This window comes from Pocillopora damicornis, chromosome 7 (genome assembly GCF_964200805.1).
Source record: "Pocillopora damicornis chromosome 7, jaPocDami1.2, whole genome shotgun sequence".
Taxonomy (NCBI): Eukaryota; Metazoa; Cnidaria; class Anthozoa; order Scleractinia; family Pocilloporidae; genus Pocillopora; species Pocillopora damicornis.
Window position 1 is genome coordinate 4,761,881 of NC_142676.1, and position 25,349 is coordinate 4,787,229.

The 25,349-nt window shown below is 38.1% G+C and overlaps 4 protein-coding genes across 6 annotated transcripts; 2 read left to right on the forward strand and 2 right to left on the reverse strand.

Annotated features, from left to right (window-relative positions):
• Positions 1 to 311: 311 nt before the first annotated feature.
• LOC113679066 (rRNA-processing protein FCF1 homolog) lies at positions 312 to 5,120 on the reverse strand. Its single transcript, XM_027196017.2, has 9 exons — positions 5,038 to 5,120; positions 4,879 to 4,946; positions 4,694 to 4,759; positions 3,889 to 4,037; positions 3,036 to 3,108; positions 2,336 to 2,423; positions 1,460 to 1,554; positions 1,043 to 1,077; positions 312 to 818 (listed from the first exon to the last, which is right to left on the reverse strand). The coding sequence occupies exons 1-9, from the start codon at positions 5,038 to 5,040 to the stop codon at positions 805 to 807; spliced, it is 591 nt and encodes a 196-aa protein (XP_027051818.2). The 5' UTR covers positions 5,041 to 5,120; the 3' UTR covers positions 312 to 804.
• A 26-nt stretch (positions 5,121 to 5,146) lies between these two features.
• LOC113678994 (uncharacterized) lies at positions 5,147 to 7,613 on the forward strand. The gene is made up of 2 exons (XM_027195923.2): positions 5,147 to 5,660; positions 6,201 to 7,613. Exons 1-2 carry the CDS (start codon positions 5,282 to 5,284, stop codon positions 6,752 to 6,754), a joined length of 933 nt encoding a protein of 310 aa, XP_027051724.2. The 5' UTR covers positions 5,147 to 5,281; the 3' UTR covers positions 6,755 to 7,613.
• On the reverse strand, positions 7,275 to 11,395 carry LOC113678853 (uncharacterized). The gene is made up of 5 exons (XM_089212236.1): positions 11,256 to 11,395; positions 9,952 to 10,134; positions 9,259 to 9,348; positions 8,828 to 9,082; positions 7,275 to 8,224 (listed from the first exon to the last, which is right to left on the reverse strand). Exons 1-5 carry the CDS (start codon positions 11,283 to 11,285, stop codon positions 8,048 to 8,050), a joined length of 735 nt encoding a protein of 244 aa, XP_089068362.1. The 5' UTR covers positions 11,286 to 11,395; the 3' UTR covers positions 7,275 to 8,047.
• On the forward strand, positions 10,914 to 25,205 carry LOC113678861 (uncharacterized). 3 transcript variants are annotated; one of them, XM_089212221.1, is made up of 21 exons: positions 10,914 to 11,640; positions 13,499 to 13,706; positions 14,318 to 14,509; positions 15,033 to 15,122; positions 15,377 to 15,541; positions 15,661 to 15,807; positions 16,021 to 16,207; positions 16,749 to 16,819; positions 16,906 to 17,197; positions 17,765 to 17,997; positions 18,728 to 18,942; positions 19,537 to 19,774; positions 20,029 to 20,194; positions 20,747 to 20,853; positions 21,135 to 21,321; positions 21,811 to 21,921; positions 21,995 to 22,194; positions 22,625 to 22,739; positions 23,104 to 23,246; positions 23,669 to 23,704; positions 24,593 to 25,205. In XM_089212221.1, exons 1-21 carry the CDS (start codon positions 11,246 to 11,248, stop codon positions 24,725 to 24,727), a joined length of 3,633 nt encoding a protein of 1,210 aa, XP_089068347.1. In that variant the 5' UTR covers positions 10,914 to 11,245; the 3' UTR covers positions 24,728 to 25,205. The 3 variants fall into 3 exon arrangements, with proteins under 3 accessions (XP_089068347.1, XP_089068349.1, XP_089068348.1); XM_089212223.1 differs by having other exon boundaries at positions 11,529 to 12,538; XM_089212222.1 differs by having other exon boundaries at positions 11,556 to 11,820.
• Positions 25,206 to 25,349: the final 144 nt, after the last annotated feature.

Here is a 25,349-nt window from a genome sequence, read left to right on the forward strand (position 1 = left end):
GAGCCACTTCTTTTGAATTAAAAAAGACCCTACCAAAATGCACGACTTATTGATGAACAAAAGTGCACTCAAAATGGAAATATAGTTTTCAAGGTATGATCTTTTTAATAACGGAAAAAAAGGTTTTTGGGGGGTTTTAGATACACAGAATTATAATAGGACAAGTCCAGTTTTTGTTTCTTTCTCTTTAATCAAATTTACCTTTTAATGTTGTATTGTTTTCATTAGATCTTCAGCATCTCATATTCATTTCTACTTTTTTGCAATCTTTTTGCCAGAAAACTAAAGTTCTTTTAAAAAATAGTACTATCAACATTAATTAGGTCTTTTATTCAAATTTTACTTTCTTTGTTCAAAAGTAACCAACAACAATGGCTTTGTTTTACATCTGTACAGTCAATAAAGTGAGTTCTGAGATTGCTATAACTTCAGCTGGTCACAGAAGAAGTTAATTTAATGAATCTTTCACAAAAGAAAACATGCTAAGTCACCAATAACCATTTCAATTTCATTCGCTACCAATAGGGTGCCATGAATATTCACGAAAAGAGAGATTAAAGATAACCAGACTCTTCCAAAGTTTATGGTTCACGATTCTTTAAGATAAACTTAACGTTCTCCAATATTTTTTATAGCTGGTTGAACATAGCAGACATGTAGGTGACTGTCCTTTACTCTATTCCTTCACGCATAGCTTCACATCGTCAGAATGCGCACATCTTCTGACTTGTAATTCCGACACGTCTTTCGAAGAGGTGACATCTCGTAGACCACACGAGAATGTTCTCAAACCACCCTGTCTGCCTATACTCTTGGTGCTGAAATGGAAGAAGAAAATGTTGATGAGCTCCAGCCTAACAAACTATCTTTCCTGTGCCCTAATTACAAATAAGTTCTTAAAAATTTCAACGTGAATAATCCCTTTAAAATTGATCAGAGGGCAGAGCTCCCAAGTTACATATTTTGTAAAACGTTCAACCTATCACATTTGGTAAGAGACACCTAAGGACGGCATTAAAGGATCATAAGAAACAAATGTTACCTCCATATGCATCAGGCATTCTTTCAATTGTGTACCTAAAATTGAACAAAATTAGATTAAATCTCACAGTTAGGGGAGCTGTGACACTAACTCTCCACGTACTGTGCACACGCTGCCCATATATTTTCTATCTTTGTTTCAACCCTCCCCTCGGTTTTTTTAACTCACATGTGAATGTTGGTTTTTAAGATAAAATAACATACAGGCACAATATGCACAAGATGTCCAAATGAGCATGATGCAAGCACTTTCATCTTACAATCTAAAAGCTGCAAACTCTCCAACTTTCTCTCCCCCATAGCTTAGCATTCTGCAATCTCATTCTGCAATCTTTTATCACAAGGCATTTATAGCATGTACAAGAAGTACAAAGAAAAATTACACGCAATTAATTTTCAAAAAAACAATTTGACTAACTTGTGTTGAGAAATGTACATGATGGGGACTCCAGGAACCTTACGTATCCTTCTTTTCAGATCTCTGTCGCATGTGGCCACAATATAACACTTGTGCTGAAAAAATATTCATGTCACAGAATGGGCAATTTACGTTAAGTATCCTCCAGCAAATGTGAAATTATAGTAGCCCTAATCAAGTCTTTCCTCAATAATCCTATCATACCAGTAATTATATCATGTTTCAAAAGATACTAAATACACATGCTCTGAGAGAAATTGATATAAATTGAGTGCAGGCTTGTTTTAAAATTTCAGATATTCAGTTACAAGCATAAACCTGAAATAAAGGAGCTTGAAATAAGGCACTTTACTTCTGTGAGTAATCAAAAAGGAATTTCTCCACAGGATTGCATTATATTCAAATGTATTGGCAACAAAGATTCAACTAACTATCAGAATGAAAATTTCCAAGGCAGGGCAGAGGATTGATATTTAAAACGCACATGTACATCTTGGTAGACAAAAGGTTACATCATTGTCTAAATGTACACCCTGTACAAACAATCAAGGAACCTTAGACAAACTTTATTTAGGCCAATACATGATGCAAATACATGATGTCCAGCAAGTACATATTAACTTGAAAATGATGGTTCTCCATGGTAATTCAGTGATGCAGAAGGAATCATTCTATTCATAACCCAGTGCAAATCATCATTATTACCAATATTGACTTTAACTTTCCAAAATGACATCCTAAGATGGTCAAGTCTTTGCCACAGGAAGTATCAATAGAAGACCAAAAACTACCTTTTCATAAGCAATACAGCCTTGAAAAAGAAAACAAGTGCAAGATATGTTGAAATTAAAACAAAAAAGGCATGAGTAACCTTACCTGTTGTATTCTGTTTACTATGCAGTTATCAGCATAAGTTCCTTTGTGCATACAAGGCAAGTGTTCAAAACGAGGATCCTTGGCCATTCTGGGGAAAACAAAAGTCATTTTTTGTTTTAGTTGCCTGGATAGAAGCACAAATAATATTCTTATAATTGCCAGGGTAAAGACACGTATACATGTATGGCACATACTATTTGGTATTACATATTGTTTTCTTTGAAACTGCTGGCATCTTTGCATAACAGATGTGACAACTTTTCATATATCACTTTTTTTTCTTCCTGGAATTGGAATTACAGATTGAACTTTGAAATGGAATACTGGGTGCTGTTGTTGGAATGACAGTGAGTTCTTCCTTGAATTTATTTTTTAAAATAAAAAGCTTAAGAGTTACAGAAAGAATACAACAGTGTGCATGAGACAACTAAACCATGGGCAATCCCCTTTTTGGCAAAGTCTGTCGCACAAGTGATAAAAACAAATCAGCAAGAAAATTTTGATCTTAGCGCAACACACAGGATTACTCTTTGTGCACCTCACTCCCAGAGTTCGAAACAACCCACTTACATCCATTTTGTTGTCTTTCACCAAGTCTTTTTTTCAACTCATGCATATGATATTGCTGAAAAGGGGGAGATTACTCATGGATTATGAAACAACAACATTCATGTAGATGTCAGAAACAATGTAACTTTACCTGAGTGCCACTCTATACTTTGGACCCAGTTTTTCTAACTCTGCCATTACACAGTCAGTAATGCATGGAACACCTGAATAAAATTTAAAAAATATGATCTATATCATAACATTCCAATATGCTGTGAGGGAAAATGTACAAAGTCAAATAAATGGTGGATATACATGTAGTGTTTCTCTCTGACACAATTGAACAGGTATGATATAAGAGCATGTTACTTACAATCAAAGAGGAAAATGAGATACATTTGAAAACTGCACATGTACAAGTACATCAATCAATTCAGTGATGCAAAGGAATCATTGACTCATAACCCAGTGCAAATCATCATCATTGTCCTTATACAATGTACAGCCACACACATTTTTTAAGTTCATTTTATAGTATGGAATTTCATTTTTTTCCTTTCATGTCCAGCTTACAAACCTTTTGTTACATGCATATAGCTTCCAAAATTCACAGAACTCTTCTTTACCAAAATCAAACAATGATGAAAATTGAAATATAAAAGCAGTAAAGCTGTATTAACAAATTTAGACAGCATTTGCTTTGACTGAAACCTGACAAAAAATGAAATCTCTGCTGAAAGCTAGAGACTCCAAGCTGCTAATAGCAGAATCCAAGAAAAGGAACCAATATAGCTGTGGTTGCTACCCATCCTTTTCACTTTTCAACCCTTTCAAACTGATGCTAGAAGTTGATTGCCTTCACCAACTGTGATCTTGATCTATATTTTCTATTACTTTTGCTTCTAGAGTAGAGGGACTATAGTGTTGTTTTTTTTTCATGGACAAGAAAACATTGTTCCTTTTCTATTGTTCCCATTCAAGGAATGAAGGGACTGTTGACTTACATTTTGCATATAGACAATCCATCATAGACTTCACAATCTCCAGTTTATTCTTTATGGAGAAGTTTATAAAATTAGTGTCCACCAGTATATAATATGGAGGTCCAAGTTGAGTGTTGTACTGAAAGAACAAGGCAGATGATGATTGTTCCCTGTCACAGAAAGGAAGAACAAAAAACTACTGTAAATTGCATTCTACTAATTGATTGATTGATCCCTATCAATGTTCATGAAATGGTATAAGAGGGATTGGCATCTAATTTATCCTTAAAAGATCACCCCTGAATCACACCTTCAGGTTCATGAGAATAACTGAAACTATCACCAGTGATACAAAATTCTTCTTATTAGCACCTTAGAAAATGTATAAAAAACAGTATGGAGAATATGCATACTGATATTTGGGTGTAAAGGGTCAACAAACAAATCAAAGATTAAAGTATAATTATAAGAAACTAATACCTAGACCCTATAGCTATATGTAAAGCAGTCCTTAAAGAGATTGCTATTAGGAACAGTGACTGACTTTTTGACTACGGTAAATCATACGGTGACGCGCAGTTCATTTCAAGGTTAGTGTTGTTCAGACAAAAAAACCAACTGAACAGCTGTTTGAATGAAGATTCTGACGATGTCATCCACTCGACTAACTATGTCTAAAAATCAGTCTCTATCACAGACCACAGTTTTTCTCAGGACTTCCCTCGTACAAGAAAGGAAAGTTACTAAGTTGCTCCGGAAACTTTAAGACTGAATGTAACCCCTGAGTTCAAACCGATCATTTACTTCTGATATATAATCTACATACACGTGGCGAGTTTGCTCGTCTTCTTTCTTCTTCCTTTTCGCTTCTTCTTTTTCTTGATTTTCTTTTCTAGGACAAAAATGATATCAAATCCAAGTTAGCCATGAGTAGATACTCAGCACAGAAACTGTAAGCACAGATATCGTCCCATAAAACAGAGTTGAAACACACATGGTGTAGATAATTACATTCTCATATCCTTCGGTGAAATCATTCGTTTCACCGCAGCAAACTTCTTCGTCTTCTTCATTTTACCCTGATGTAAATAAGATCAGATCAGAACAGAAATTTTCAAGAATTTATGCAATAAAACCAACGATCCACGCCACGGACACGGTTTACTTTACCATGTTGAGATTGAAGGAAGAGGTTTCTGCTCAAAATGGCCACCAACGTCCGTGCGACTCGCTTCTTGGAAGTCCTGGGTCTAATAAGCTAACCAGCAGATCAAAATGCATGGAACGCCTGGTTGATTAGGACGTCTACGATTGCACAGGCAAGAAGGGATAAGATGCAACTAAGAAGCATATATAGTATATAAATACAAAAACTGCGTCAGCTATAAACAGAACTCATCATCATCGTATCGACATGGCCTCAAAGCGAGCAGGTGGAGTTATTTTTGACCACAAGGCATGGCTTTCAGAATTCCGATCTTCCAAAAATTTTAGAGAACTTAGATTGGAAATAATGCAACAAACCCTCAAAGCATGTGAAAGCTTCAAATACACTTTGGAAGACGGTTCTGAGGTCGTTTTTTCAAATTACGAAAGTGTCTCGAGAGATGCAAGAGAAACTACGCTTTACACTGATGAAGAACCCCCAGGAAGACATGTAAAGGGAGATGAGGATAGTTGTTTTAAAACCGAGGTTATAGTCGTCAATGCAGATTGTCTCGAGGAAGCCATCCGCTTGAAGAATAAGGGATTTAACCCAGCTGTCCTGAACATGGCTTCACCAAAAAGACCGGGTGAGTGGAAAAATTACTTCTAGGTCAAGTGTGGTAATGGTTATGTTTAAGATATATATCAGCTATCGAAATACATTGTATTGACGAATAATCCCTTGACCAGTTTTGTATCAATTGGATACAAATTCTGATTGCCGTTAGCAAACATTGATTTATCAACAGATTGATCCATGAATGGTAAGATACTCGGTAAAATTTCCGCACAGTCCCATCCTATTGTAAAACAAATCTTTTTTCCCAAGGCAATGTATTGTTTTTGTCATTGTTTTCTCTATCCAAGAACTGAACGCATAATGTAGTATGGGGCTGTGCGGAAATTTTACCAGATACTCACCCCTGTCATTCACACTTTAGAGTACACCACTTACCCCCTCTCCACACACAATCATAGTTTTTTTCACAATCTGTCTTCCTCTGTCAAGAGTGGGGGAGGTTTCTTGAAACTTAACCCAGTAAATGTATTTTTATCCTACACACATGTAGGTGCATCACTATATTTACATAGCTTTTCTTATTCTCTTTATTTGTTTGCATCTTTAGGGGGAGGTTACTTATCAGGAGCAGGCGCACAGGAGGAGAACTTGTTCCGTCGTACAAATTATGTGCAACATTTAGCAGACCCAGAAAAAAAATTTGATCCTACAAGAGAGTGGAAATACAGAATTCCAGAGTTCTCATGCATCTACTCAAAAAATGTGTTCATCATAAGAGCATCTGAAGCTGAAGGATATAAATTTCTTGCCAACCCTGTTCCAATGTCCTTTTTGGCCCTACCAGCATACCCCAATCCCACCCTAACAAAAGACAAGAAGAAACTCATTCCATTGATTGCTGAGAACACAAAACGGAAGATACGTTGCTTGTTGTCAGCTGGTCTGTATTATGGTCATGACTCACTGGTTCTCTCAGCTCTTGGTTGTGGAGCATTTAGAAATCCTGCAAGTCACATGGCCCAGCTTTTCAAGGACGTATTGTCGGAAGGCAGATTTGCCAATAGATACAAGCACATTTCTTTTGCCATCCTTGATGATCATAATGCAAGGGGGGATGGGAATTTCAAGCCCTTTCTTGAGGTATTTGCTGACTGCACATAGAAGTCACATCAATTATTTAGAAGATCAAGTCTGAATAAATACTATGACTTTGCAATTTACATTTTAGCTTCAAAACATTACTATTGGCAAATTTAAAATTTCAAGTCCCTGGCTCAGAAATTTGGCTCGAAATCTTAAATTCCAAATCATCTCAATTATTGTTATTCTTTAAACACAATGGAGACAGAATTTTATGAAAATAATTTTTGTTTACTGGTACTCTTCAAACATTTTTTTGACGAAATACAGGTTTTATAACTGTTGTCTATTCCAGAAGTCAGCTTCTGAGGATGAGAAACAGTTGGGAAACTAAGAGGAAAAATGAGGGGACACTAAGGACAGGAAAGGAAGGACCTCCTTATCTTTCCTCCTAAATGTCATTCTAAGAGCCTTGTTAAGGCTAATTCAAACAGTTCTTGTGGATTCTTGACCACCTGTAGCTACCCATTTTGAGAGTTAGTCAAGATAAGAAAATGAACAGATAAATTATGAAACTTAAACTCAACAATTACACCAGATATATGTGACACATCCTTTATTAGTATCACAAAAAGGCAGTGGAAGAATTTAACTTAACAAAGTTGACCATCAACTTAAATATACACAGTCTAACTGTGGTTGGGAAGGTTTGTTTTACAATTAACATATTTGAACAGTTTCAACTTCTAAAATTGTTTAAGTCCAATAAACATACTTAAAACCCCTGTTTCTCATGGAGATGAAATATTTACTAATATATTATGATTGTGGAAAAACTATATATATTAAGTGTCCAGTAGTAAATAAACTTTCTTATAGCATCTTTAGAAAGAAAATAATGCATGGAACCTTAAATAAAAATTTGAATTTGAAATTAAAACCAGGGCTGGTTTATTTAAAACCAAACCTATTCATCCTAACATGAAAAGTAATAAAAAAGTCTCCAATTAGATTTGATCAGTCACTCCACAATGTCATCGATCCCTAACCATTTCACCCCCAAGATGTCATTGTTAATTCTCTTTTCTGTCAGCCATACAATTGTCTTTATGTTAGTTGAGAGAATTTGTTATTGGATCAACCAATCATCCCTAATTGATATTTTTCATTTTTCTCATCACTTTTCTATTTGATATTGTAGTGATAATGTGAGGAGAAATTCTGCCTTGATCACTCATGGGAGTTAAAGGGTTAACTAATACTTGTACATGTACTCATCTGTACCTTTTCATCACAAATAAACACTGATAACAAATAACAATGAACTCAAGCTAAATAAGTTGCTTAGGGGTTAAAGAGGAAGTTAGTAGATATTTATTTTCCTTTGTCACAACCATTGGTATGCACAAATACCCCATCTGTTGATGGGTAAACATCATCATTTTCTGTTGGAGAATTGGGCTCTGACGTAATGCTTGAATCGTCATCGCAGCTTTCCTGAACAGACAGATGAGACTCTGACCTCAACCTGCTACGCCTTTCTGTTGGACACTAAGGAAGACATTGCTATTGATTAATATATTTTTCATATAATATATTTACAAATGAATATGACTTATGAATATGATGAAACATTCATTAAATCAGGTAAGACACAAGTCTGTTTTTCCCTTGGTCTTGCCACACAATACAGGGAACACTAAGTTCTCTAGAGGAGACATGAAGTCTTTAGGAATCAATAACTGATCAGTATGAACTGAGAATTCAGAAATGTTGTCAACATTTTGCACAGAGTAGTGTAGACTTCTACCATGGCCAATTTCACCATAATTTTGTAGTAGTTCAAGTATAATTAACTCCAAAGTGCGATGATACACACTAATTCAAACAACACACCCTTTCTCTAATATTTTGAAATCTATTCTGGGCAGGTGATCTTCTGACTGTTCGAAAACATTGATAGGTCACTTTTAGCTATTTGTTCAAAAGAGAAGCATAACTTTATTTTCTGCATATAACAGATGGTTATTACATAATCCTTGCCTTGTCTTCCCTGCTCCCTTCATAATTTTTCACTTTCCCCTCTCTCTTGATCATTATTGAATCTGCTATGAACAAACAAGATAGAAAAGAAATTGCCACAATTCAACTTACATTCCCAAGGTGATTTGCCGCACCCTCTCTCTGAACCGTCCAGTTTGGATTACCCATCACAACGAGGGTACGCATCAGAACATCTCCCAGTCCATCTGGAACCTCACCCCTTATTTGGTCAAAGTACTCTTTGGTGAATGCAATGTCATGATCATCTTCAGGAACTGTTGAGCGCTGCAATTCATTCACTTTAGTCCCTCTCTGCTCGTATTTTGCAAATTTAACAACTAAAGTGCGTGGATTAGTATGGCCCACCTACACGTGACAGTGGAAAAGAAGAAAAAAGTCACAAGATCAGTTTCAAAATGCCTGATTGACACGGAACTTCCAACAGTACATGTGGGCATTTCAGATAGTAGTTTCATTATCAGCTATTGTAATACAGGTCCATATACATTATTACTGAACCCACTTGTTCTAATGAGACCCACCTGGTAAAAGAACTCCCCAACTGCCAATTTGGTCATAGGAGGAACCAGATGAAGAACTACTTTGCCATTGGGTAAGCAAAGGGGAAACTTCTATAGTGGAAAATATAAAACTGAGTGATCATCACTTTATATTAAAACAAAACTATCATGTAGTTGTGCCGCATGACATAAGAAGTCATGAGGTTATGCTTGTCAGTGTCATATTCATGTAACACATGTGTAGTAAGGGATCATTTGGCTACATGGCTGAGTTTACACAGATTTTTGGTAACTAAATCTCTGTTGAGTTTTCTTATCATCTCACTCATATTTGGACACAGAATGATGCATCATGCTACAGTAGTGTAATTGCCTTAGCAAGGATAGCACTTGAGCTATAGAGCACTATGATTTAGAAAGATCCACCTTTGAGAGCTGCTTTTAAAAAACTTAGAATACCTAAAACAGTCTTTTCTCAATAATATTCATATGTCTTGAACAACCAGTGTCACTCTGGAAACAACTGAACTATACATTTTCATAGCATTAATATTTTAAACTTTGGTAGTACAATGTAATTGCAAGGCTCAGCCCTCACGCACGGCAAATCATTACACTATGTACATTATTTACCATTATTCCAAAGTTCATCCCAACTACAGTGTAAAATAACAAAAAAAAAAATGATTAATTAGAGCAAAAGTTATACTGTGCCTCTTCCTCCAAACTGCTAAGAAGACTTTGTGTGGGATGAACAAAGTGGTCAATGAAGCTATTGACATCATTCCTGTATCTTTCATTTAGAAGATGCTTCAATCCATCCTTTACTTGTGGACTTTTTGGATAGTCACACTTATAGTAGTTGTGGAAAATGTCCACAGTATTACTGATAACATCCTAATAGGGAAAACATTTACACATTTGACAATAAATAAGATACCAAACAAAAGTAATACATTGCAATTATCTTAATTTCATTTAATTTATATTTTTTGGGTTCAGATGCAGCCTATAAAATCACAGCAACCCTAGCCAGTCAGTTTACATGGACCACTATTATAACTTGACTGGCAACAACTCTTTGTTTAACTCTGATGATAACTTCTGCTAGGGTTGTCAGAATGTCATTTGCTACTTAGTAAATCCACAACAGTCTTTCTCAGGACTACTCTCACCCAGACAACCAACATACACAATCAAATTTTTTCCAGACCAAAAAAGTATAGTTAGGCCCTTGTGAGTGAGCTTGGTCTAGTCAGGGGATCAGGTCATTGACAAGTGGATAAACAGAGCTGGACTCTGGACCAAAAGGCTGGGGTTGTAGCCAAAGCTTGGTCACAAAGTTGTTCTTGTTCAGACTGTCCCCAATCTCTCCAAGCAAGGGGGGTTGATAATCTAGGGTCTGAGTAAATTTTCAGGGAAAAAATTTTGCAGGAACCTGATAAAATTGTGGGGGAGAGGAGGTAGGTGCAATGGAATATCATCCTATTTAAGAGGGAGTTGAGCTACACTCTTGGTAGCTTCAAGCAATTCAAACTAGGATAGCTCTCACCAGGATGAACCTTTAATCTTGTAATCATAGCTGAGTGTGGCTAATTTAAACTGGCAGATAAAATCAGAGTGAGTACTGACGTCTTTAACAGGTATTCACTTACAATTAAAGATCTTTTTTTTTATTTTTTTTTTATTTTCATATCTTACGGAGGCTCTGAAGCCCATCTCACAAGCATACCATGTGCCATGACCATGGCAATCACATCTGGTCCACATGACCATTTTAAAGGATCAAGGGGAAATATTGGCCTCTGCCAAATCCTTCTAGACTGGGATAAAGTGCGTGTTGTATCATAAGAGTGGAGACCAAAACAGAAGTTAAACCTTTTCATACAATTAATTTTAAGTTACAGAGCAGCTCAAGTGATCCATTAGTTATTATTTCGAGCCCATTGGTGGAAGTGATCCCCCTCATTCGTTTACGGTGATTACCCATTGCAATTGGTATAGGCTGATGCACTTACGTCCAACGCCGGAGCGACATGCTGAGCCATTGTGTAAGTGGATGTTGCTTGTTGCGTTTCGAGGTTCTGTTGATTCAGGGCTGATGTACTCCTACCAAATTTATAGTAACCTCGGCAAGGAGGATCGACTTCTTCAATACCAGATTCTGCCACAGGAGAGAGATTTGATTAGATATGAAGTCCATTCCTATGCATTTGTAACCATTTGTTTACCTCATTTCCTCTCTCGGAAAGGAGGTATTCAACTTTCGAAATGCCCTGGGCACGAATCGAGCGTGATTTCGAAAGTCTTCCGGGATTTGGAAAGTGAAAACTCTTCAATTTCATTTTCCAGCTGGAAGAGAGAAACGGCTGACATCCAAAGGTATAAGAACCGGAGAGAAAGGTAATTCAATTTCTCTTTCTTTTACTCAAAGCGCTTAAGCATGTTTTAAATATACACAGAACTTGAAATTATCATATCCTTATTATTACTTTGACTAACATCTTTGTTTTCGTCTGCCGCGCAAATGAGACTCTAGGGACTTGCTACTACCGGACAAAGTGACTCGAAGAAAGCTTACTGGTAGAGACGCCATCCTTTCTCATATGCCTCTTCCTTCAAGACTAAAACCACACATTTACATCAACTAAGGTTCCGGTGCACGTCCGTGAAATAACTAATTAAAGTAAAGAAGGATCGACCAAACGCGAAAATGTTTACAGTATTATCCAACTGTACAAAGTAGAGTTCAAATAACGCGTGAATAGAGTACAAATACCCTGCGATATTGTACGGTTATTTGGACAGTTGGTTATTTTGTACTGTAAAAAAAACCTATTTAACTGGTCGGCTGCGCGCCCTACGTTTCTCTCTCCACTTTTCTTTTCCTGCCCTATAAAGAATGAGCAGAAATACTTCGCAAAAAAATGATTGGATGATAAATAACATATTAAACGTTTTGGTTGTAGTATCGCTAAGTAATTTTACTTGTTTTATGTATTTTGACACGCCTTAAAGTCTCGTCAAAGTACGGTACAAGTCGTGAAAATACTCGGCGAGACTACACACCAAAACGTGTAATAAGATATGTATACGATTAGGTCAGAATACCTTTAATTTTGAAGACACGATTGAATTGACTTTCACCACTGCTACACGAAAATTCCCTTGCCACGTTTGTGCACATATGTTACCATATGAGTAAATTTTATCCTTTAGGTATCTTCTAAGAATCAGTTTTCGCGGAAGTATTCACATATGCGTACCGGAACTCATTAGATGTACGCATCGATTTGCTAAGGTTAGTTTAAATTGCGTGACACAACTTCCGGTGAAAGTTGCAACAGGATCTGATGAAAATCATAGGTGGTACGGACCTTGGGAAAGAACAGTGGAACAGAGGGGTCTCGCAAACTTCCGGTCTCATAGATTTTCATGATTAGTTTGCAGATACATGCATAGTGTGCATAGTTTGCATTGTGTACGTATTTTTCCTAAATTTTTTTGACGTTTTGTTTTCTGTAAATCTCGGTGAATGAGTTTGCGTTTATTTTTCAATGCGGAAAGAACAGAAATATGCAATGTTTAAGTCTACCTTGATAACACTACGAGTTTGGCTCTGTGGAAATTGCATCCAAAGGCCAAAGTAACATTTAGTGATCGGGCCTATCCGCTCTACTGGACAGAACTAGAATTTCCCGACAAAATCAAATTAAATTTTGTCATTTCAAATTTTTGTTTCGTCTATTACATCCGCATTAAAAATTTAAAAGCCTTCAGATTCCGTCAGCGCATGATCTGTTCCAAGACCGGCCAGCATAATTTGCCAAAGGATTAGAACTCCAGGATTTATCCTAAGTCGTTTTAAAATTTTAGAATCCCCGAGTTTGTTTATTTAGTCGATTTTCGTCGGTGGTCCGTTTGAAAATTTGTTCGCTTCAGTCAAAATTTTTCTTTTCGAAAAACCATCCGCACTTGTAAAATGTTAGTGATGACGGAAAATTTGTCTAAATAAACAACTTTTTCGCTTGTGAGAAAAGGCCCTTGGAGGAAGAATAGACCAGTTTGCGAGATACATTTATTTCTTTCGTGTTCTGAATATCTGACAGCAAGTCATAGCACTGTTTTTCCCGTTCTGCATTCAACGGCAAATACCGAAGAAAAGGTTTTAAAAAATTTAAATTGGAACGGATAACATGTTTCCACACAAAGAAAAAGGAAGAGTCGAGCCATTGAGTGCTTTGCATCTCTTTTGTTGTAGGTCAAGAATTGCGCATCCAGTTATTGAAATGGAAAAGCAGAAGTCAGATGTTCGCTTACTACTGTCTGAAGAACTCGAAGCCATACGCTCCAAGATTGTAAAAGGAGAGCTCGTGCTCTTTGTTGGCGAGCAAGTATCGACTTTAGTCAGTACGGATAAGCATGACCCCTCATTGGATGACTGGTGGCAAATTCTCAATAATTCTGAGGTAAGAATGTCTACTGCGTAGCCGGAAGTGAGATTATTAGGACATTGGACTCATATCCAGAAATTCATTGAGGTTGGTAATGGCATGGACCAGGGGCTGACATGATCTTAAAATTGCTTGGCCATCAAAAGGCATCCAAAACGTGATGACAGACATGCATAATGTACAAAATTTAGGACTAAAAACTATGCTGGTTTTCTCACCTCGTAGGTGTAAACGGAGTATCTCCGGATGCACTCTCGGGGAAGGAAGGGAGTGTTGAGGAGCCAGCCAAGATGTTATGAATGAATTGCAAGAGTTAATTATCTCTCGTGAGGTATAATCGTTTATTCTCAAAATGAAGTCACTTCCGTTGAAGATCGCGAAGTTTCAGTGGCATAGTACCAGTCGTCTTAAGGCGAAAACGCTACGATGGTAAATTACAGACGACGATACTTAATTACCAGTGAATTTTCCACGATAAATAACCAAAAACCCTTCTTAAATTTTGATTAATTATAACACGTTGCCTAGAGGAAGCTTTGATGTTAACGAGGAGCTCAAAAGAATTCTGCTGGTGGTTTCGCTGCCCATATGAAGGTACAATTTTTCATGTGTCTCTTAATTTGCAGAAAGGCACGAATGCACTTCTCGATCTCGAAGACAAGTTTCTGAGAGATCTTCAGCAGGCACCGTCACGTGTTCACAATGCCTTACGGAATGTTGGGAAGTTTCCTCTTATCATAACCACCAATATGGACGAGTTGCTAGAGCGCTTTCTCTGGAAGACTGGGAACGGTGGCGAGAAACTGCGACTAGACCAGGTTGGTAAAAAAGAAAGACGATTCGACTCAAATGTATCTGTTGCAAAGTATTTGTTTTTCCTGTGTCAAACCTTGTAGAGGTCTTATGATCCAAAAAGTTCTTACAAAAGTGGGATTTTGTTTGCAGCCTTATTTTGATTTTCCCTTATAAAGCTTTACTTTGGGCATTTCTCTGAAACGAATGATACTCTGTTCGTCTCTATATCCCAGACGGTATTTGATGATCTCGCTTCAAACAACTTTGCTGCTGGCTTACAAATCTGGTTAAGAATGTATGAAAGGTTTCGCGTTTGAGAATTATTTGCAGCCAGGCTTATATCCTAACATTTAAGATGGATTCTTTTTGCCATAGCTTTCTAGATAGTTGCCCATTTCCCGTTAAATATCAACCTAGACGAAAAAAGGAAAAGGCCCTGTATGATAGAACGAACGTGCAAAGTGAGAAGGGGAGGAACTAATAGGCTTTCGTGCCACTTGGTGCCATTCGACGGGTTATTCAACTACTTTACTTACTGTCTTCCAGATTTCCTGTCTCTCCCAGTCCTGGCCAGATCTACGTAGAGATTTGATCATCAAGTGTTTTGGGGATTGTGGTTTTAACGTGCGGGCGTTGGTAAGTATCAGGCATTTAATGTCCCATTCGTTGGTCGTTTGCCACTTCAAGATGTCGTAGTCATAATACATCGCGGAGTGCGCAGACATTCAACCAAGTAGCACTGAAAACCCATAGAGCTGTTATTAAATTCAAACAGTAGCAAAATTATTTTGGTGCTTTTCTTCTTGCGCTGCTGCCTTTGATTACTCTCAATTATTGATGTACCTATAATGCTGAATTTGCTTTTCCTCATTTTGATTGATTATTTTCAGCCAAGTAGCAAGAAGTACTTTGAAGACTTCTGCACCACTCTTGAAGGTCCTGAAGTGGAATTAATGCAGCAAATATTTAATGAGAGATCTGTGCTGTTTCTTGGCTGTGATCCCGAGCGCCCAGAGTACAAGAATTTCTTCCAAAAATTTGCAGTTAATGCCAAGGTAGACAGCTGTTGAAATTTGCAAGAGCTCGTGGTGGTTTTCTTTACTTGCGTGTTTACTTTACATCAAATTTCCTTCGAAATCGATATGTTTGTCGTTATTCTCCGTTCTTTCTACAGTTTAAACATTACAAGTTTGAGTATTACCAGGACTCAGACCTTCATAAAAATGGAAATCTCCTAACGTTAAAGGCAAACATACAACCCTGGGAATTCGTGCAGTTCTTGAGTACAGGAACTATCCAAGCCGAAATACAACCAGGACAGGTAATATAAACTGGATGCATTTGATGAAAAACTCTCCACTGTTGAAGTCATCCAAAAACCAAATAACAAAACATTGACGCTGACGCACCTGTTGGTAGAGCAAGCTTATTTTGACCCATGCACCCAACCATCAGTCACCTTTTTTCGGGGCGCTTCGCTATAACCTCTTTTTCAGTTTTATTTAAGTGTTTTATTACCTTTTTCTTCCTACAGGTGTACGAAAGATCCTACCTGCGGACCCAGAGGGAAGAATATCTCAAGCAACAGCTCGCACTGGAGATAAAGGCCTCGGAGATAATATTTCACACCATTAATATAACAAACGCATTGTCGCCTGACGAGTACTTTGAAAAGATTTCACGTCCCACCATACAAGACATATTCGCGAAAGATCCCTTTGGTGAGTTGCCGTTTTATTGGTGCGAACTAAGTTCAATTTCAAAATAGAGTTAAAACTTTAAGTCTGTATGCGTGTACGTATGTAGGTATGCATGAGTATATGTGTGTATACTTAATTGACCACCCCCCCCCCCCCGTGGGGCTTTTTAGGGACAATAAGAGTAAATGAGTGAATAATGAGTGAAACAATGAATGAACGTGACCATCTGGTAGGAGGCAGACGAGGTGCTTTATGAAAAGCACAGCCAAGGAGTTGAGGTCCAGGCAAGTGGGAAAGATTTCAGGGAGTAGCTGAGAGGAGGGCTTTGACCTGCAACCACCAGATTACAAGCCCAACGCCCTGACCATCCGTTCACACTGTCCTAAAGTCCATTCTTGGTTTAGTGTTTTTGCCTTTGTGGTAGTTATAATGGGATATCTGAAAGAGGTAAAGAAAGACAAGGAAGCTGACAGATATAGTGAGATGAAGGATGGACAGAGAGATCCTCCCAATTCCTTTTCACGCGGCTGCATGGCCTAAAATTCCTTTATTTCATATCTAGGCGTTTACTCTGAGGAGAAGGTTCAGCGGACGTTGGATGCAATGAAAGGAAGGCGTGACAATCTAATAAAGGTGAGTAAATATTGTGATGGTCGTTAAACAATCTTTCCTTTGATGCATGGAAGTTTACTAAGGAGGGTCTATCTCTATGATCACAGCTTATAACTGAATCAAAAACCAGCGTCACTGCCTTGTTCTTCTACCACGGAGTGAAGAACGAGATAGGAGGATGGAAGCAAGTAGAGAAGGTACCTGCTCCTTCTGACAAGGAAAAAGAGAAAATCCTGCAAAAGTGCAAGATTTCCATCAGTAAATACGCAAAGGCCGTTCTACTTTGTAAGTCGTTCATGCGAAGTAATAGCACCTTGGAAATTCTCATTGTTGGTGATGAGGAAACGTACCAAGTGCAGGAGGTCGAGAAGGAAACCTTTGCTCTCATCCGCCTCAGAGGTTGGTTATTTATTTAAGCCCTATCTGCTTAGCCGGAGCCCAAAATACGATGACATGCTTCTTTTTTGTGACCTGAAAAGTCACTTTAAAGCACTGCCTAAAACTGAATAGCTGGGATTATGATAGCTCATGGAAATACATGCGTGGGTATATATTCCGATATCATTAAAGAGAATAAAATCGACTAACAGCTGAATGGAAAGTTATCTCTCTTAAGACAGAAAAAACCATGAATATATATATGCTGTCATAATAATGTCAGTGATTTCGCTGTACCTATTGACCAGGTTGGGCCAGGCCCACTGGTGAAATAAGTAAGTTTAACATTGCAAAGGTTTTGTGTCTCAGTATTTGTTAAAATGAAAGTATGTTTTTGCATAAAAATGGAAAAAATTGTTTAAAATGTGTTATACCATTTGAATGCTCTCAATTTAGAGCAGTACGGCATTGTGTCTTAAAGGTTTGAGGTAAAGGATAGATGTTAATGGCTAACGTCTTCATAGTTTTCTTTCGTTCGCTTTTCTCGTTGATTGTTTGTTTCCGTATTTTCTTTCTCCTATGGCACAGGAGGAACAGATGAAGCTATTTGCTACGCTGAAACAGCCTCATCTCCTGAAGATAGAAAATTCGCCGCTCAACTCATTAACATAAACGGGGATGAGGTGTTGAATAAACGAAAGGTGTACGAGAGAAGCCGTGCAAACGCCTGGAACAACGAAGATTCCATTCTGAAACTCGCCACAGCAATTATGAAAGAAAACGCACAGATGAAAGAAAAATTCAACATTGATGCAATTGAAGTATGTGGCTTCATCTTCATGCTCCTAAACATTATGATCAGAGTTTGGTAACACCCTTGTATGCAGTTAACAGGTTTACTTTATACGTCAATGAATTTAGATCGGGGCTAAATTGTTCGATTTCCTGACGAGATTACCATTAGATTTGAATGCTGGCCAGGGCAACATATCAATTGCCTGGGCTTCGAAGAACCCGGTGCAAATGAGCGTATTTCATGAAATAACTCACTTTTCATGAGGTTACATGTTACTGACTGGGCTATGTTGTATGTGCGTATTGTTGAGAGAAGATGTTCAACAGTATTGTCGTTGTGCATGGACAATTAGCGTTAAAAAGGAAAAAGTCATACATTTAAAATCCATTGTACATTCACCTAATTACACGTTTTGCTATGGTTAGTCTCGGTTGTTCTTTTCCTTTTAGAGGGGCAGTCGAGGCAAAGTATCTACGATTTCTAGACGCTGAAAAAATGGACAATTTTAGAGCAAGATATAGTTATTGGTTATGTTACCACTGGCATAAACAATCTGGGCTCCTTTTTTCAACTGTCTGCTATCATAGCACCTCTTTCCACCAGGAGACCATGAGCGGTTTAAGTTTACCAATACCCTTTCAGTGCTGAATGGCTATATGCAATGGATCTGCTTCCCGGCTGGGGAGTACCAATACTTCTACTCAAGCTCCCAAAAGTTCACCTGACCAATGTTTTCCTTGCTTTTATCTTTACAGAAAAAAGACCTGGAGGCATTAGAAACATTGACTCGCATAAGCCAGAAAGTGATCAGTAAGCTGGACCCAGGCTATCTCGATCCACTAGGTGAAGGCAGCTTTGGCCAGGTTTTCAGAGCGAAGAAGGACGGGGTGGATGTGGCTGTAAAGATCCTGAAGAACATCCAGAGCCGCAAACAAATAGAGGACTTTGAACGAGAAGTGGACACACTGAGGTTAGAATAAAGGTGATCTTTGTAGAAATCTAGCTATATATGGAAAAAGCACGTTGATATGTTACATTAGCTCAACCTCACACCTTACAATGCCACAAGCTGGGTCAAAACATCGAATTTAATTTTTTTTCTGGGCTGAGCGCGGAAAGATATTTTCAGATCAAAGATACTTGCTGAGCACCAACTTTCCAACTGACTGATAAAAAATAAAAGTCCAATCCTTGGTTTCCCCTCATTGTTACAACATGTCCATCCTTAAGCTCTTGAATTGTTAAACTTAATCAGTGATGGCCTACCTGATTAACTTTCTAAACGTATATCTCAACTTAAGCAGATTATTCTTGCAATAATTGTGACCTCAATAAAAGTAATGATGTAGAGTACGCCCGTAGGTTTTTTAAAAAGAAGGCGGTTCGATGCTCTAGCAGACTCGAATCCATCTCTTTTTTTCGCCTTGGTTTGTTTTGGTTTTTTATGTACCTATTCTTGAAATGACACTTTGCTATTATTCTCGCGGTATTAACGCTGGCAAACAGCGCCAGCAAGTGAGGGACGAATTTCACAGCACTTATTTTAATTGATTTATTTTTTCAGGGAGGCAAAGCATCCTAAGATTGTAAAGGTGCTTGAATGCATCTCTATCCAGAATCAGCTGGCAATTGTGATGGAGTTCATGGCGGGAGGAAATCTTAAAGCATATCTGGAGAAAAACCATGGAACCGGACAGGGGAAAGATTTTGCCGTCAGATTCTTAGAGGATATTGGCTCTGCAATTGAGCATCTTCACTCGCTCAATATCATGCATAGAGACGTTAAACCTGAAAACATTTTTGTGAGTGTAATAATTTCACTGTCTCTATCATAGACTGCACTATCTAGAAGTGAAAACATTATATTTATCGAGGTACAAAAAGGCTTTCTCTTAAATGCTGTGTTCGTTACCATCTTATGAAGTCATCTCAAGAAATTGACCAGTATTTTGTTTTCTTTCTTACAATGCGTTGGAGGTAATTTTGCACATCGCATTTTAATCGTCGTGATGTGACTAGTTTAAGTAGGTCTGTTCTTTACGCCATTACTTCGTAGCTGTCAGCTGACCACACAGTACTCAAACTCGGAGACTTTGGTCTTGCTCGCGCAACTGAAGGGACACGTCAAACAAAAACCCAGATTGGCTCGTATCGCTACATGGCGCCTGAAGTGGTCAGCAGTGGGGGACATTACTCCAAGAAAGCTGATGTTCACAGTTTTGGTGAGCCTCGATGATGATATAACGGTGACTTGCTTGCTGTTTTGTTTGCTTGTTTGTCCGCTTTTTGGTAGGAAGTAGAGACAAACCTTTAAAAATAAATTCGACGGAATTGCGATTACATTAGTGTACTTCTGTTTGGTTTTAGTTAAATTTGGCTATCAACTCAGAATAGTTCCGATCCACAAGATATCTGCAATCTTTTACTTTGAATTGATTGTGGTTGGCATCAATTGCAAGATTGTATCATTTGAACAAGCCAGGTAGACCGTTTCGGTTAAAGAACAGAAAGTTTCACGAAGAAGATCAAGGGACAACATTTGGAGAAATTAGTTTTTAAAAATACTCCTTCTTTGAAGTCATTAGGTCTCATGTTAGCAATGCAAAAACGGGATATGTAGTGTAGTTAACAGTTTTTAACGTCAAAAGCTTTTGTTCCAGTCTCAATGAGTTGATATCTATCTTAAGAGATACCTAAACAGTTAAAGCAAGATTCAGTGGGAAAATAACATCAAAGTTGCCTTATCAGTTACTCGTCTGTCCTTCTCCCACTAGGTTTGTGTCTGATTGAAGTGCTGAGTGGTAAGGAAGTGTTTGATAACATACTGCAGCATGAAACGGTGTTCAACAAGAAAATGGCTGGAGAAAATCCGACCATTCCGGTAACTATAGACTGTGAAGAGCCAGAAATTGTTTAGGATTATTGTGGAATCAGAATTATACTAATAAAAGTAAATTGTGTCACTCGTGAAACCTTCAACTGGACTTAATTTTCGTTATTTTCCATCAGAATGAATTTTCATTTAGTACTGCAGGACACTGAATCAATAACTGTTGATAATGGTGTTTAAAATTACAATATGTACGTGATACATCATCATTCTTTGTCGTTTGATTCTTTAGCGAAATCTTCTGTTAACATGGACTCACATTTTTCTTTCAGGGTATTTCTGTTGAAGAATTTGGAGAGGAACTTGCCCTAAAGCTCAAGAAAATTATGGTCGAGTGTCTGAAGCCAGAGAAATCACGTCCCGAGATGCATTTTGTTCTCAACATACTGAGAGGGAAAATATCCACACGCAAAAATTCAGTGGAGCTGTACTGCGTTGGAACTGGGACAGGCACAACAGGTATTGATGCAACGACATGGTTTTGGTCTTCGCGGAGTAGAGTAGATCTACTCTGCTTTACTTATCTATAAGCCATAACGTTGCGACCCAGTCTAGAGAGTAGTGAATTCTTCCCTCATCTCCACCTTTCTGCTCTTATATACTATGACTGTAAACGTATTGTGGCCTTTTATGCCTATCTATTTACTCATGAAAGGCATGTATTAGTACAGAGTACTGGCGGTCCTTTATGTTTGACCCACAAAAAGTTGCCATAGTTCCATGTATTTTGCCTAGTGCACGTTAATCATCATAAAAAGGATATAGTTCATATAATTAGCGACCAATTCCGAGGCTGACGCTGAAGGATGAAATAATGGCGACCACAAACACCACTCAACCCTCCTTACTCCCCATACCTCCATGTTAGGTGTAAAACGTACTCCAAAAGGAAACATAGGAAATAATGAACTGACGTGTACTCATGGCACTATTTCAAACTGATTTCAGCCGTCCTTCATGGCCAGCCAAGCTCCTCTGCAATTGTATTTCACAAAGGGAAACCTTTGCTTATGGCGGATGTTGGAGCCGGTGTCGTCAAAGCTTGTAGGGAGAGACTTGGTCAGTAAAATTCTCTATCCTTCTTCCTTGATTTGTCCGTGCTTTTTTAGACACCCTTTTATTGCATTCCCAGCTTACAACGAGTTCCCAAGGAATGTTTTTATCACACACAACCACCTGGATCATGCTGGTGAACTGCCTTTGCTCTTCGTATTCGAGAGCAAGCGGAGATATTTGGCTGGCGAACCTCGCTTGAGGGTGCTGTCAGGCCCAGAGGTGCAACAAAAACTGAAGACACACAGATTGGACGAGATGCTCAGTCTATATACACCAGTAAGTCATAGGTCACTCTTACACTCTTTCGAGTATGATGCAAACAAAGGTAACTTGCACAAATGGAGTGACATTAATCAAACTGATTATTCTTTGTGACTTTTTTCTTCGGTGAAAAAAAATTATAGGAGAGCTACTTCCTTGTAAAATGTCTAAATGGTTCTGTGTTAGATGTTTCATGCTTGAATCATTCATCAGTGTTATTATTGCAAGAACATGCCTTTTACAAATCCAGTCGCGAACAGAGAACATCAAATACCGACCACAGCGATATCTATCTAAATAAATTGATTCGTTTAAATTCTGTTGTAAGGGTTAAGTAAGTACGTTATAGCCCACTCTCGGAAGGAATTGTGTGTTACATCAGCCAAGTTGAAGCAACGTATGAAACATAGCAGTTTAAACGTGTTTTTCTTGTTCTTCTGTGCAGGAACAAGTTGCAGACTGGCTGGCATGTGAACAAGATGGAAGCCTAACCTACTTGGATGATGATAAACAGTTTTTTATCAAAACTTACAAGACGCTTCATAGCGAAATCTGTTATGGTGGGCTTGAACGTTTATCAGAATAATCGTTTGTGTCGACAAGACAGTAATAGTATGTTTTGATACAAGGTGACTGAAGACATGGAGGTCTAAGTCACGCTTTAGAATCAACGGTTCCCTTTTGAGAAGTGGATTAGGTCATGGTGTTGTACTGTTAGGCAAGACCAGCTTAATTCTCACATCTCCATTCCGGGATAGAATTAAAGTGGAAGGAATTTAAATGTCAGCCGGTGAATTACAAGCGAAATAAGTTTTTATTTTAAAATGTCGCTCACTTCTGATAGTCAAACCCACTTTTCATATTTGATATTTCAAGTCTGAAAGCAGACGAGACTGAGTTTTCACTTTAAGTTCTTTTCCATAGGATTTGTGCTCTACTTCAAAGAGGAACCAATTCTTGGTTACTGCGTAGACTCTGGCTTCAGGGAGGACGTGTTCGAGTTCTTCTTCCAGGCCTCCACCGTGATTGTTGATGCGAGGGACAAGGGCACTGAGGAACACGCTTCGGTGGGTACTTAATTTTCAGGCGTACAAAATAAAGTTATAATTTTGTAAATAGAAACCGTGAAACGGCAAAAATTTAGTTATGTATACACTGGTCTGTTCTTAACTGAAAACTCTCAACCTGAACAACATGGATCTTGTACAGTTAAGTTGGAGAACTTTAATACAAAGCCGTATAACCGATGTAAGCAGAATCTGTAGAAATCGTTCAAGGTATGTCTTTAGATTTAGTTGTTGCTCTTAGTTTAGGCCGCTCAGCGGCGCAACTGATGCAATTAAGGAGATAAGAGAATAAATCACGTTCCCATCAGTTACCTTGTTGTGCTCGCGTATGCTAGGTTTGTGCTTGAGGAGGGACCAACTTCAAGAGGTCTTTGAGCTTACTTATCCACCGACTTCCATTAACCAATTCTCTCTTGTTTTAGTTTGCAGAGGTTGTTGAATACGTTCAGAGAATTCAGGTGAGCGACTTTTAGCTTTTTAACTTTTTTTTGTTTTGTTCTGTTTCTAAGTTACGTAAGCTTTTAATGTTTACACAACAATAGTATTTTACCAGTGCGTCTTAGTGTCAACGAAGATATTTTTTTTCATATTTGCCTCACTCTTCGTCAAAACATTTAAAATAAAACCGTACCTTGATTTGAACCGATTAAACTTCACTAGTTTGCTCCAAAAATAGTCGTGATACTGGGTACAAGGATGAGACGAATCTTATCCTGAGGCGTGGTGGTGAAGACGTGTTGCAGTATCATATTTGCGAGTCTTGTCCAGAACAACTCGTGATATATTGTGCCGTGTCGACTGATACTTTGACTCCACGATTGAGAGAAAATGTAAAATTACCTTCAGTTTGAAGTAAAGTCTCATTTTTGCTCAGTGACTCTGAACACTTTGAACCATGACTCTATCTTTATGAATTCTTCAAAAGTGTGAAAACCAGAATAAATTCGCTACATATGCGAAAGGTTTCCTGAGGCACAACCTGGTACTACTTTGTCGACTAAATTGTACGCAATTCCCGTCGATTTCTGAGATGTAAAACTAGTCGATCATTTCCCTTTGTGCTAGCCTCCGAGTTGGACGGTCCAAATGGACGATTCCAGCGGTGGTGCTGGAAGAAACTAGGTTATGTCTATATCCAATATTCGCTTTCTCAACAAAATCCTAAGTACCGGTAAAAGGTTTGGAATGTGGCGTGACAACTGAAAACCGAGAGAGGCATATTATCTCTTATCGATACTAACTACCAACACATCCACATTAGCTACCTTCAAGTAGAAAGTTTGTAGTTAGGCTGTGACTGTGTTGACCATTCCCCGACTCTAAACATTATCTTCTATTTTTTGCAGCCTTCAGACACCAAGGTGTACATAACTGGATACGGTGTCGACGCAGAGTACCCGGAGGAAGGACTGACAGGAGTAGAACAACTGCGAGCGGATCAATACATCACACTCTGGGATGAAGAAACCAGTGGCCGTTAGTTCTAAAAACCAAATCAAGTTCCTCTAGGATGAATAACAAGCGCTCCCATTTTAAATGAAGTTTACCAAAAATCTCATTTCATGCTCTTTAATAATAGGGAGACCGTATTTATTTTAGTGAAGTCTTTAATTTGTTATGATTAGAGATATATTTGTATATTTCCGGTCGGTTTTTGGATGTGAAATTTAAAGCCAAATCACAATCGTTAACTTTGAGAAAACCACAAGATATGAAAAGGAAGACCGAAGAATAAAGAAAGAACGGGAGTGGATTTTGGTGGAGATCAGTGGATGAGGATAATAAACGAAGAACTTTTAAAATGGTTTGAGAATAGTAAAACGAATTGATTCAACGTTTCGTAGTCATCCTGATGTCACCTTCGAGAAAGCAAACGGAAAGAAACTAATTGTATGGTGCAAAAAATGAAAATTTAAAGTTAGTGTTCAGCCAATAAAATGTAACACTTTAAATGTAAAATCCACCGCTCGCTGATCATGGTAATCAAAGTAAATGTTAAACCCTCTGCTGCTAACAGAAGGTTATGTGCTGTTTTCGTTGACCCCTGTTTGTGGACTAAATATCACCGCTAATTTCCATCCAGCCAAGCTTGCCTTTCTATTC

What these genes read in the sequence shown, in the direction of transcription:
- LOC113678994 (XM_027195923.2), top strand. Translation starts at nt 5,282, where the DNA reads ATGGCCTCAAAGCGAGCAGGTGGAGTTATTTTTGACCACAAGGCATGG. An exon ending in GGCTTCACCAAAAAGACCGG is followed by an intron (nt 5,661 to 6,200) that starts GTGAGTGGAAAA and finishes TTGCATCTTTAG; the next exon opens with GGGGAGGTTACTTATCAGGA.
- LOC113679066 (XM_027196017.2), bottom strand. An exon ending in AAGTATAGAGTGGCACTCAG is followed by an intron (nt 2,424 to 3,035) that starts GTAAAGTTACAT and finishes TGTTTTCCCCAG; the next exon opens with AATGGCCAAGGATCCTCGTT. An exon ending in ATGTACATTTCTCAACACAA is followed by an intron (nt 1,078 to 1,459) that starts GTTAGTCAAATT and finishes GTTCAATTTTAG; the next exon opens with GTACACAATTGAAAGAATGC.
- LOC113678853 (XM_089212236.1), bottom strand. Translation starts at nt 11,285, where the DNA reads ATGGCTCAGCATGTCGCTCCGGCGTTGGAC. An exon ending in ATGTCGCTCCGGCGTTGGAC is followed by an intron (nt 10,135 to 11,255) that starts GTAAGTGCATCA and finishes TTTCCCTATTAG; the next exon opens with GATGTTATCAGTAATACTGT. An exon ending in TTAGCAGTTTGGAGGAAGAG is followed by an intron (nt 9,349 to 9,951) that starts GCACAGTATAAC and finishes TTTCCACTATAG; the next exon opens with AAGTTTCCCCTTTGCTTACC.
- LOC113678861 (XM_089212221.1), top strand. Translation starts at nt 11,246, where the DNA reads ATGCACTTACGTCCAACGCCGGAGCGACATGCTGAGCCATTGTGTAAG. An exon ending in AATTTGCAGTTAATGCCAAG is followed by an intron (nt 15,542 to 15,660) that starts GTAGACAGCTGT and finishes TTCTTTCTACAG; the next exon opens with TTTAAACATTACAAGTTTGA. An exon ending in TGCTCAGTCTATATACACCA is followed by an intron (nt 22,195 to 22,624) that starts GTAAGTCATAGG and finishes TCTTCTGTGCAG; the next exon opens with GAACAAGTTGCAGACTGGCT.